Source organism: Oppia nitens, unplaced genomic scaffold (assembly GCF_028296485.1).
Source record: "Oppia nitens isolate AA-2021 unplaced genomic scaffold, nextdenovo-longstitch-racon4-pilon3 scaffold4_pilon_pilon_pilon, whole genome shotgun sequence".
In the NCBI taxonomy this organism is placed as follows: Eukaryota; Metazoa; Arthropoda; class Arachnida; order Sarcoptiformes; family Oppiidae; genus Oppia; species Oppia nitens.
In genome coordinates, this window is record NW_026533232.1 from 1,338,142 (window position 1) to 1,351,777 (window position 13,636).

The 13,636-nt window shown below is 26.2% G+C and overlaps 2 protein-coding genes and 2 non-coding genes across 4 annotated transcripts; 2 read left to right on the plus strand and 2 right to left on the minus strand.

The window, feature by feature from the left end:
* Positions 1–213: 213 nt before the first annotated feature.
* LOC128960042 (putative mediator of RNA polymerase II transcription subunit 26) lies at positions 214–4,899 on the minus strand. The gene is made up of 9 exons (XM_054306104.1): positions 4,855–4,899; positions 4,579–4,785; positions 3,944–4,516; positions 2,367–2,528; positions 2,092–2,304; positions 1,791–2,006; positions 1,579–1,668; positions 834–1,403; positions 214–530 (listed from the first exon to the last, which is right to left on the minus strand). The coding sequence occupies exons 2-9, from the start codon at positions 4,736–4,738 to the stop codon at positions 214–216; spliced, it is 2,301 nt and encodes a 766-aa protein (XP_054162079.1). The 5' UTR covers positions 4,739–4,785; positions 4,855–4,899.
* Positions 3,053–3,286, plus strand: LOC128960688 (small nucleolar RNA U3). Its single transcript, XR_008484593.1, has one exon. It is a non-coding gene; the product is annotated as a small nucleolar RNA U3 (small nucleolar RNA).
* A 1,087-nt stretch (positions 4,900–5,986) lies between the features above and the next one.
* LOC128960043 (zinc finger protein 16-like) lies at positions 5,987–6,793 on the minus strand. Its single transcript, XM_054306105.1, has one exon. It carries the CDS (start codon positions 6,791–6,793, stop codon positions 5,987–5,989), a length of 807 nt encoding a protein of 268 aa, XP_054162080.1.
* Positions 6,794–8,242: 1,449 nt separating this feature from the next.
* Positions 8,243–8,474, plus strand: LOC128960690 (small nucleolar RNA U3). Its single transcript, XR_008484595.1, has one exon. It is a non-coding gene; the product is annotated as a small nucleolar RNA U3 (small nucleolar RNA).
* The last annotated feature ends 5,162 nt before the right edge of the window (positions 8,475–13,636 follow it).

A 13,636-nucleotide genomic window follows, 5' to 3' on the forward strand; every position in this document is an offset into this window, starting at 1 on the left:
CAATAGCATCGGTAGATATATTTTATATTATCGCAATATGTTGTCACTCGATATGCATTTCTATAGTGAACTAACAGTCCACTCAATGGGATTGGTTGTTGTAGTGGTGATGATTGTAAGCATTTTGCTTATGATCATTAGTAATATGCATATTGAGTGATATTTTCTGTATGAATTGTTTGCAACAGTCGGGCCAATGGCACCGGTATGTAGTTATTGGATCTGTGTTCTCATATGTTCAATCATTTCATTATTACTGGCAAATAGTTGATTACATTCACGCCATTGACATTGGATTTTCAGATCACTGTTATGTGTCTTCTGGTGAATCGTTAAATCATAATTTTTATTAAACTGTTGGCCACAATCATCACATTTGTATGCTTTTAAATGTTTCATACTATGATTTCGTATAGTATCATTTGATTTACTTTTAAATGTACATCCATTGTGTGGACAGTCCTTCCACGGTATATCTGGCCATAGTATGGGATGGTAACGAAGCTGATGACGTTTGAGACTCTTATTACCTTTTAATATGATATTACAGTTTTGATAGATACACTTATAGGATTTGTTGGTCAATAAAATAAATGAATTTTGTCTTAACAACTCAGATGATAATAGATCCGCTGGCGAGCACTGGTATGGCCTATCAATTGTCGATAGATTATTATGGCCTGTTGTCTGATGATGATAATTGTAGGCATCGATAGTTGTAAATACTAATCTACAGTTCTGCTGTCTACAGACTAATTGTTCATTACTTTTATTATCATTACTAATATTATTATTATTAGTTTTTTTATTATCATTGTATTGAGTATTTTGGCACATATTTAGTGTAATATCATTGTTATGATTGGTTGGATCACTAATTACTGGCAAATATATTAATGAATAACTAGTTTCTGTCTGATCCATGTCTTCAGTATTATTATTATTTTGATGGCAATCATTGGCCGGCAATTGATTTTCGTCAACTAAATCATTGTTTTCTTTATCACTGCATTTATTAGAGTCTTCTTGTACTTCATTTGATTTTACATTTTTATTGTTATTATCGCTGTTAATGTCTACCAATTTGTTGATATCTTTATCATTCATAATCGGTTGTCTAATATTACTGGTGTTGTTATCATTGATTGAATCATAAATTATATCACAATCGCTGTCTTCTTCTTCTTTTTCATCCTTTTCCACATCTTCTTCTTCATTAACAATATTTCTTGAGTTATCATTAGTTTGTGTCACTTCATTGATCTCCAAATGTTTATCACTGTTTTTATTGACATCTGCTTCTTTATAACGACTCAAACCATTGTTATTACTTAAAATATCAGTAGTTTGTGTCCACTCGTCTAGTAATTCAACACTTGTTTGACAACCAATTGTCTCAAAATCTAATAAAAACAAACAATAAATTTGTTATAAAATAATTGCCGAAAATAATTAGGTAATAATAGGTAGAAATATCATAAATGTTTAATTGTTTTAAAGACACGAAACAATTATTAGTTAAATCCAGTGATATATCACTTTCTGATGAACTTTCGTTACAATAAATCTTTTCATTACTTAATTCATTAATATTTCTTGAGTTATCATCAGTTTGTATCCATTCATCCCGTGTTTCGACATATGTTTGACAATCAATTGATTTGAGATCTGAAATACCAAAAATATATACAAATATATGTATAATAAGTTTAAATAATTGTTTGACAACCAATTGTCTCAAAATCTAATAAAAACAAACAATAAATTTGTTATAAAATAATTAGGTAAACCTTTTAGTTTGATTGCATCAGAAATCTTTGTAATTACAACTTTATCGACACTTTCGATACAATTAGTTGTCTGAACTTTATTGATATCCAAGTCTTCATCAAAATCTTCATCATTACCGCAATCACTGTCTTCATCTATATCTTTCACTTTACCACAACTCAAACAATTATTATTATTATTATTACTTAAATTATCATTTGTTTGATCATCAGTTGCTTTGAAAAAAATAGTTTAATTTAAATTAATTAATTTCATTAGCAGTAAAAACATTTAGTAAATAACTATATAAAAACAAAATACCATTTAATTGATTACAAATATCATAAATGTTTAATTGTTTTAAAGACACGAAACAATTATTAGTTAAATCCAGTGATATATCACTTTCTGATGAACTATCGTTACAATCAATCTTTTCATTACTTAATTCATTGATATTTCTTAAGTTATCATCAGTTTGTGTCCATTCATCCTTTGTTTCGACATATGTTTGACAATCAATTGATTTGAGATCTGAAATACAAAAGTTTTTTAAAAAATAACTAAAAAATAAAAAAATAATTAATTAAAACTACCGTTAAATTCATGGAAAATCTGTGTATTGTTTAATGTCTTCAAAGACACGGAACAGCTTTTGGTGATAATCAGTGAATTGATATCAGTTTTCAGTGAATTTTCATCAATTGTTTCATCAATTGATTCAATAAATTGCAGATATTTTTCATATTTTTTTGTTAATAACTGATATCTTAATAAATCATTTGTCAAACACTGGACTTCACGTCTCAATGCGTTAACCATTGAATACAATTGATATCGACTTAAATCACACAACGAGTCACTAATTATTAGAGACATTCAGTTAACAAATAAAATAAATAACAATTAATTTAATAAAAACATTAAAAAACAAAATTCAAAATTGAATGCAATGTTTGTAAACACAAACTGTAAGCATATGTTGTTCAGTAAAAACGTCACTAAAAATTGTTTATTAAATAAAAAAAATTTAATTTAATTAATATGATTTTCAAAACAATTTTTTTTAAAAAACTAATATACAGTTAAAAATCTAAAAAAACTTATTAAATAAACATACAAATAATCATTTATTAAAATGTATATAAACTTACAAAATATGCAACAAATATAAGATATTGTGTTTTAATTACTGAAATAATAAAAAGTTTTAACTTACAAACTGTAATACTATTAACATAGTAATGGACGGGTAGTGTGTATGTGAGCTCAGGTATACTTTAAGATCATACTTCACGGAATCATTTCTATAGTATGTATCCCTAGCTTCACATCCAATGTGTGTGAAGTCAGCCTTAACCACAATGACGAGTGATTGGATCCCTTCCTGAGCGCGATGTCGGTGCCCGAGACCTCCATAACCTTATAGGTTGAGAGGACTCGGCAGTGCCATTGATGACCGTTTCTGAATACCATTACAGGTGTTTCAGAAGGGAAGGGATCCGTTCCGAGTGGTCACACATTTTTATAACAATCAAAAAATAGAAAGTTTTTTTAAAAAAAAGTTAAGTATTTTTAATTATTAAATTTTATTCAGTAAATAAATTATTCATATTTTATAGTAATAGTAAATTTCAAAATAAATTAAAATATATTTTTAAAAAAAAATTATATAGAATTTAATTTAGATAAAACAAATTATAAATAATGAATTATTATGTTTACTATTAATTTGTATGTCAAACGAGTCCTTCAATTTTATTTGGTATTATATTTATAGTTGCATTTAAAGTATTGACATTTATATACCGGTACTACCGATCCGATAATATTTCAATTTTATAGTTCAACTAACAGTCCCGCCAATTGAATGGGTTGTTGTAATGGTGACGATAGTAAGCATTTTGCTTATGATCATTAGTAATATGCATATCAAGTGATATTTTCTGTATGAATTGTTTGTGACAGTCGGGCCAATTGCACCGGTATGTAGTCGGACGGTCTATTATGCTATTATGTTTTCTTATATGTTCAGTGATTTTAGGAGCACTGTTATGTGTCTTCTTGTGAATGGTTAGATCATAATAATTGGCAAACATTTTGTCACAATAATTACATTTATATCTAATTATGTGTCGCATACTATGCTTACGTATTGTTTCACTTGACTTACTTTTGAACGTACAACCCGTGTGCCGGCATTGTTGCCACGGCATGTCTGGCCACAGTAAGGGATGGTAACGAAGCTGATGGTGTTTGAGTGTCTGATTAGTTTTCAATGTTTGATTACAGTTATTATAAATACATTTAAACGATTTGTTGGCTAATCTAATAAATGAATTTTGTTCAACAAACTGATTATCCAATACTACTGGTGAGCGCTGGTATGGCCTATCAATTGTCAGATGAGAAGTATCATGACTTGTCTGCAGATGATTATTATAATTATAGTTTTGTTGATTGTCTTCATTTGACTTTTCAATTTTGTTATCATTGCTGTTAATGTCTATGAATTCGCTGATATCTTCATCATCTTTAATCAATAATTGTCTAACATTACTGTTGTTGTTGTTATCATTGATGGACTCATAAATAATACCACAATAATTGTCTTCTTCTACTACTACTTCTTCTTCTTCCTCTTTTTCATCTTTTACTTTATTAACAATATTTCTTGAGTTATCATCAGTTTGTGTCCACTCATTTTGTAATTCAATACTTGTTTGACAACCATTTGTCTCGAAATCTAAAATTAAACGAAAAATATATTTACAAAAAATATTTTATCTAAAAAAACATTAAAAATACTTTTTAGTTTGTTATCACTAGAAATCTCTGTAATCATAACTTTATCGCCACTTTCGTGACAATTAGTTGTCTGCACTTTATTGCTCTCCAAAAGCTTATCAATGTCTTCATCATTGCAATCACTATCTTCATCGACATTCATCACTTGATCACAACTCATACCATTGTTATTACTTAAGTTATCATTAGTTGTTTGATCATCACTTGCTATGAAAAAATAGTTTTAAAAATTAGCGGTAATTTTATTAAACAATTAAAAGTTAGCTAAAAAAATACCATTTAATTGACAGCAAATATCATTAAAGTTTAATCGTTTCAAAGACACGTAGCAATTATTTATTGAAATATCATTTTCTAATAAACTTTTATCGCAATCAATGTCTTCAATCTTTTCATTAGTAAATTCATTGATATTTCTTGAATTGTTTTCATCAGTTTGTGTCCATTCATCTCGTGTTTCAACATATGTTTGACAATCTATTGATTTGATATCTGAATTACAAAAATATATACAAATATATATATACAGTGATTTGTATTGAATACAAATATATGTATAATAAGTTTAAATAATAAAATAAATTCAAATACCAGTAAATTCACTTAAAATCTTTGTATTGTCTAATGTTTTCAAATATACAGTACATCTTTTGCTAGCAATTAGTGAATTAATATCAGTTTTCAGTGAATTTTCATCAATTGTTTCATCTATTGAATCAATAAATTGCATATATTTTTCATATTTTTGTATTAATAACTGATATCTTAATAAATCGGATGACAAACATTGGATATCATATCTCAATTTATTAACTATTGAATATAATTGATAACGACTTAAACTAAACAATTTATTATTACTTAATGACATTTTTATTTGTTGGTTTGTTTGTTTAAATATAAAATTTTTAGACTATACTAAAGCCATAATTTAAAAAAAAATTGTTTATTTTTAGCTCCAAGGGTGAGATAACGCCTAATGATTAAAAGCCATGTGCAGAGTAATGAATTTATACTGTACCGGTAATTACTATATTATAAATAACTTTATTTTATATTACTATTTTAACATAGTTTTTTTAAAAACATTATTACCCTGGTTAATAGTACCAAATAATAAAATATCGTATTTAATAATATAATTATAAAATATAATATAAATAAATATTATAAATTAATGGGCAATAAATAATGTATTTTATTAAATACCTATATATTAAATTTAAATATTATTATAAATAAATATCATATACAGTATTTAGTAAGTAATTGTTGCTTAACATATAAAATTAGTTTGTTTTATAATCATTAAATAAAATTTTCAAAATAAAACATTAATAAAATAATTTTTTTATTTAAATATTTCTAAATACAGTAGTTGTCTGATATTAACTGTCAGACATAATCATTAATTTTTGGGACCGGTATGTCTTCTTAAATGTTTAATCATACGAATTCTGGTTGAAAACAGTTGATCGCATCCATGCCATTGACATTTGATTTTCAGTGAACTGTTATGTGTTGTCAAATGTGCTTTTAAATTGAAATTACGTGAAAATTGTTTTCCACATTCATTACATTTATATGGTTTTGTATGTTTTGTTTTGTGTTCAAACATAACTATCGATGTTTTTGATCTAAACGTACAGCCTGTATGTGGACAGTCTAGCCATGGTATGTCTGGATAGATCTCTGGATGTAAATTCAATTGATGTTTTCTTAGAGTGTATGGTCTCTTCAATAATGTATTACAGTTCATATAAATACATTTAAATGTATTGTCTGGCAATTGAATATAAGAACTTTCAGTTGATGGCAACACATCCACTGGTGGTAAGCACTCACCATACGATCTACTACTAGCTGTCGAGTAATGTTTGTTAATTGTTGTGTGTTGATTGTAGGCACCGATAGTTGCAAATAGTTGTCCACAGTTTTGCCACTTACAGACAAATTGTTCATTAGTTTGACTATCATTTATTTGATTATTATTTGTCACATCGTCAGTATGATTGTTGTTGTTATTAAAATATTGATTGACTATATGGGTGTTAATTGCTGGCAAAGTTACTAATGAAAAACTACTGTGTGACTGATCCATATCTTGAGCATTACTATTGTGGTAATTGGTTAGCAATTGATTGTTGTCATTATCATCACTAAGTTTATTATTGTCGTTGATATCCATTAAACAATCATCAGTTTGTATCCACATTTCTGATGATGATTTAACACACGTTTGACAATTGATTTTATCGAAATCTAATTTACAGTAATAATTCATTAATAAATTTAAATCTAATATTATTACTAATCCTATAATTATAATTACCATTTAGTTTATTGTATATCTCTTTAACATTTCTCTTCAACAACTCGTCTCTATTAATACTTTTATGTGATTTGGTTTGTAGTTCTTCGTTGATATCCAAGTGATTGATGTCATCATCATTGCTATCAACAATAATGTCATCTATTTCTTCACATTTGATATTATTATTAAAAGATTGTGTCGACTCGTCATTAGTTTCCACTTTAATAATAGTATTGACTATAATATAAATTTTATAATTAAAACTTTAATTAATTATTTAATTTAAGTTATCATTACTTTTATGACAGTCTATCGCCAGTTGTTTCTTCAGAAATTGTTTGATGTCTTTAAAATCGTATGGATCAATGTCTTCAGTTGTTTTTGACTTCATGTCCAATATCTTGTTAATCAATATTTTCAATGTATTTAACTCTTTTAATACATTCATCTGATTATTATTGTTGTTGTCATTAATGTCTTCAGTTTTGACTTTATTTACTTCATTGATATTTCTTGACTTATCACCAGTTTGTGTCCACTCATCTCGTGATTCAACACTTGTTTGACAACCAATTGATTTCAGATCTAAAATACAAATAAAACAAATATATAAATAAATTCATTTATAAATAAAAACAAATTACCACTTAATTGACTACAAATCTCTGTATTGTTTAATGTTTTTAAAGTCACGGAACAACTTTTGGTGACAATCAGTGAATTGATTTGCATTTTCAATGAATTTTCATCAATTGTTTCATCGATTGATTCAATAAATTGCAGATATTTTTCATATTTTTTTGTTAACAATTGATATCTTAATAAATCATTTGTCAAACACTGGACTTCACGTCTCAATGCGTTAACCATTGAATACAATTGATATCGACTTAAATCACACAACGAGTCACTAATTATTAGAGACATTCAGTTAATTAAAAAATAAATAACAAATGATTTAATAAAAACATTAAAAAACAAAATTCAAAATTGAATGCAATGTTTGTAAACACAAACTGTAAGCATATGTTGTTCAGTAAAAACGTCACTAAAAAAATAGTTATTTTAATAATAATTAAATTTTAAAAAATTATTATTAGTATTTAGACTATTCGTAAAACAATTTTTTTAGTAAAATAATATAATTAAAATCTATTTCTTAGAATTTTTAAAATTAAATATTTATACAAATAATCATTTATTAAAATATATATAAACTTACAAAATATGCAACAAATATAAGATATTGTGTTTTAATTACTGAAATAATAAAAAGTTTTAACTTACAAACTGTAATACTATTAACATAGTAATGGACGGGTAGTGTGTATGTGAGCTCAGGTATACTTTAAGATCATACTTCACGGAATCATTTATATAGTATGTATCCCTAGCTTCACATCCAATGTGTGTGAAGTCAGCCTTAACCACAATGACGAGTAATTGGATCCCTTCCTGAGCGCGATGTCAGTGCCCGAGACCTCCATAACCTTATAGGTTGAGGACTCGGTAGTGCTATTGATGACCGTTTCTGAACACCATTACAGGTATTTCAGAAGGGAAGGGATTCGTTCCGAGTGGTCACACATTTTATAATATAATCAAAAATTAAATAATTTGCACAATACAATATTTATGTATATATTACTGTTACGGTAATATTAAATCTAATGTACGTTAAATGTAATAATGTATTTAATAATAATGTTACAATATGTAATACAATAATTGATTTTTAATATTTTATAATACTCTAGATAAATATATATACCTGTATATATATATATTAATTATTTTCCCCAAAAATATATTAGTTTAAATTAGATAATTAAATCAAAATGTTTAATCAATATATAGTTCTCTCTCTCTATATATAAATATAATATATATTTCTAATTATTTTAATTAACAAAAATTAAATTAACAAAAGTCTTGAGTTTTGATGATCTCAACAATAATGTGATAATACTATTGAAAAACATTTTTCACATATCAATGGCACTGATAGTATTAATACCAGTATTTTTTTTAGTCAAATGTTATATCATTATTATTCAATTGCTTCTGTAGTTTCTGTGATAGCGTCTGTAGGCGATAGTCGTCGGTATTCAGTATTAATGGCTTATTGTTTGTATTGTTGTTGTTGTTGTCTTTGATATGTTTTTTCATATGATTTTTCATTGAACTTTTTATAGTAAACTGTTGATTACATCCAAACCATTGACATTTGATTTTGAGTGCACTGTTATGTGTTATTAAATGTGTTTTCAATTGCTCCTTACGTCCAAACTGTTGGTCACATTCATTACATTTGTATGGTTTTGTATGTTTTATTGTCATATGTGTAGACATATCTGATGATAATTTTGATCTAAACGTACAGTCAGTGTATGGACAGTCAAACCATCGCATATCTGGATATAGCTCGGGATGTTGGCGTATCTGATGGCCATTTAAACTGAAAATAGATTTCAATATCATATTACAGTTCATATAAATACATTGAAATGTATTGTCAGGCAATTGAATATATGAACTTTCAGTTGATGGCAACACATCCACTGCTGGTGAAGAACCCACGACATTGGAGTTATTTATACTTATTATAGATTTATGACATTTCTGACGATGATTGACAGTCAAATCAGATGCTATTTTTGATTTAAACGTACAGCCATAGTATGAACACTTCATCCATTTAAGGACTGGATATAGATCGGGATGTTTACGGATCTGATGCAGTCTTAGTATATTTATTGTCTTCAATATCTGATTACAGTCCATATAAATACATTTAAATGTCTTATTATCTGCTAATTTAATAAATGTATTTTCAGGTATCGGTAATAATTTAGTGGTAGTAGATGTTGATGTTGATGTTGGATCATTCATTGGTGATAACTGGCCAGTAGTCGATTCACTAAGTATTATCGGAATATGACTTGTATGCTGTCGATGATGATTGTATGCGTCGATATTTGTAAATACTTGACCACAGTTTTCAAACTGACAGACAAATTGTCCATTAGTTTGACTAACATTTATTTGACTATTATTTGCAACATTATTAACACTATTATTATTATTATTATTATTATTATCTTTAAAATATTGATTGACTATATGGGTGTTAATTGCTGGCAAAGTTACTAATGAAAAACTATTGTCTGATTGATCCATGTCTTGATTATAACTGTCATCATCAGTGATATCAACAATATTATCGTCTATTTCTTCACATTTGATATTATTATTAAAAGTTTGTATCGATTCGTCATTAGTTTGATAAATATTTTCCACTTTAATATTGTTATTGTTGTTGTTGTCGTCGTCATCACCAATAGTTGATCCATAGTTGACATCGCATTCAACCACCACTTTCTCGTAGTCATCTTCTTTGCCGGTGTTTTCACTTTTGATAACAATATCTTCATTAATCCTATCACTTGTTGTTTGACATTCTTTATCCAAATATCTTGAATTCATGTCATCTGAAGACACAAACAAACGGTTAATCAAAAAAAAAATGTATAAATTGTTTGAAATGTCATCCAAAAATAAATTGTCTTACGATTAGTATCTTCATTGACGGCGACCTCACAGTCGTTGTCATCACTCAAAGACATCAATTGTTGTTTCATTTGTCTCAAGTCTTCATCAAATTCAACACCAATTTCACCGATATTTTCATTCAATTCATTCAACAATTTTCGGTATTTTTCGGCAAACAATTGATATCTTAATAAATCATTTGTCAAACACTGGACTTCACGTCTCAATGCGTTAACCATTGAATACAATTGATATCGACTTAAATCATACAATGGTTTATCATTTAATAATAATAATGACATTATTTTTAATATATATTTTTATTAAATTAAAACATAAATAAATAAAAAAACAAAACAATTATTATTTGACACTCAGTTTGTGTTCAAAACATTTCCTCAAATATAATACACTATTATATATACAATTCATATGTTATGCTGTAATAGTTTATACAATAATAATGTTTTTTTAAGCAAAAATAATTTATCAAAAAGTTATTACAAAATAAGTACAGAATATTTATTTAAAAAAAAACTAATTTCACAAAAATAATACAAATTAAAAATAACTCATATATTTATACAATAATAATGTTTTTTTAAGCAAAAATAATTTATCAAAAAGTTATTACAAAATAAGTACAGAATATTTATTTAAAAAAAACTAATTTCACAAAAATAATACAAATTAAAAATAACTCATATATTTATTTTTAAAAAATATTTAATTTACATATAAACACTACATCGTAATTATAGTAATGTTATAAAATATTATTATTATTTTTTATTTAAATATCTTCATCGCGATTACAAAATTAGTAGAAAATGAATTTATATGATTAATAATTTAATAAATAAGTATAAAATATATTTTTCTAAAAAAATAACTTTACAAATAAATATAATAACTTAAAAAAATAGTTAAATTATTAGCAATAAAATATTTAATTTATTAATCTCATCAATAGTTTATCAAAGTTTTTTCATCCATCAATGACACTGATAAGGCATTAATAATAATACCTATATTTTATAGTCAAATGTATATAAAAATAAAATCAGTTTTCCATTGCATTGAATTGCATCTGCAGTTTCTTCGATAGCTTCTCTAGACGATAATCGACAGGTGCTAATGGATTATTGTTTGTCTTGTTTGTATTATTGTTTGTATTTTTGTCTACAATATGTTTGTTTTTCATATGTATTATCATATGTTTTTTAATAATAAACTGTTTTTTACATCCAAACCATTGACATTTGATATTCTGTATACTGTTATGTTTAATCATATGTGCTTTCAATTGATTACTATATACAAACTGTTGGTCACATTCATTACATTTGTATGGTTTGGTATGTAGTCTTAAATGCGATGATATATCTTTTGATAATTTTGAGCTAAACTTACAGCCAATGTATGGACAGTTAAACCATATCATGTATGGGTATAGTTCATGATGTTGACGAATCTGATGTTGTTTTAGGCTAATAAATGTCTTCAATATATGATTACAGTTCATATAAATACATTTAAGTGTTTTGTCCGATAATTTTATACAATAAAATTTAAATAATAATTTAGAGGTTGATGTATCCAATGGATATAATTGTAAACACTGTCTACTAATAATTATGGGGCCATGAATTTCCAGCTGATGACCATTGTATGCTTCGACAGTTGTAAATATCTGTCCACAGTTTTGCCACTTACAGACTAGTTGTCCAACATTTATTTGACAATTATTTGGTACATTGTTAGCATTATCATTATTATTATTATTATTACCGGTATGAGTGACTATATCGGTGGTACCAATTGCTGGCAAAGTTATTATCGAAAAACTATTGTCTGACTGATCCATGTCTTCTTCTTCATCAGTGATTTTCTGCAAATTGTTTGCTGCCGATTGACTACTAATATCGGCTAAATGATTGGTATCTTTATTATTGTTAAGTTTATTGGAATCGTTAATCATTTTTTTAAGATCTGATAATGATTTCTGAATACACTTTTGACTATTAATTTTATCGAAATCTAAATAAAAATTTTGGTAATAATTAAAAAATTAAATAACTTATATATAAATTATATATTTGAATGAAATTATAATTACCTTTTAATTTATTGTAAATCTCTTTAACAAGAGTTTTATGTGATTTAGTTTGTAGTTCTTCATTGATATCCAAGCGATTGTTATCAACAATAATGTCATCTATTTCTTCACATTTTATACTAATATCAGAAGTTTGTGTCGACTCTTCTTTAGTTTCCATTTTAATAATAGTATTCACTATAATATAAATTTAAAAAAAATTAAAACTTGAATTAAATAATTTAATTTAAGATATCATTACTTTTATGACAGTCTATCGCTAGTTCTTTCTTCACAAATTGTTTAATGTCTTTAACATTGTATAGATCAGTGTCTTCAGTGGTCTTCGACTTCATGTCCAATATCTTGTTAATCAATATTTTCAATGTATTTAACTCTTTTAATACATTCATCTGATTATTGTTGTTGTTATCATTAATGTCTTCAGTTTTGACATTATATAATTCATTGATATTTCTTGACTTATCATCAGTTTGTGTCCAAACATCTTGTGATTCAACACTTGTTTGACAAGCAATTGACTTAAGATCTAAAAAATACAATATATATATATATATAATATATAAAATGAAATTAAATATATAACTACCGTTATAATGACTGTAAATCTCTTTATTGTTATTTAATGTTTTCAATGACACGGAACAGCTTTTGGTGACAATCAATGAGTTAATCTGAGTTTTCAATAAATTTTCATCAATTGTTTTATGAGTTGAATCAATAAATTGTAGATATGTTTCATATTTTTCTGTTAATAACTGATATCTCATTAAATCGGTTGTTAAACAATGGACTTCACGTCTCAATGTATTAATTATTGAATATAATTCACATCGACTTAAACTATACAATGGATAAGCATTTAATGACATGTTTTATATTTAATGTATAAAAACTTTTTTAAAAGTAACCGGTTTAAAAAAAATAATTGTTTTATTTTTTGGCCTCACAATGATAATCAATATTTTTTTTATTTGTCATTGATTGCTAGTGTTTGAATGTAAATTGAACAAGTTGATTTTAGCCCCACTTTGCGCCAATATAAAAAATTATATAGATTAAAGTCAACTAGG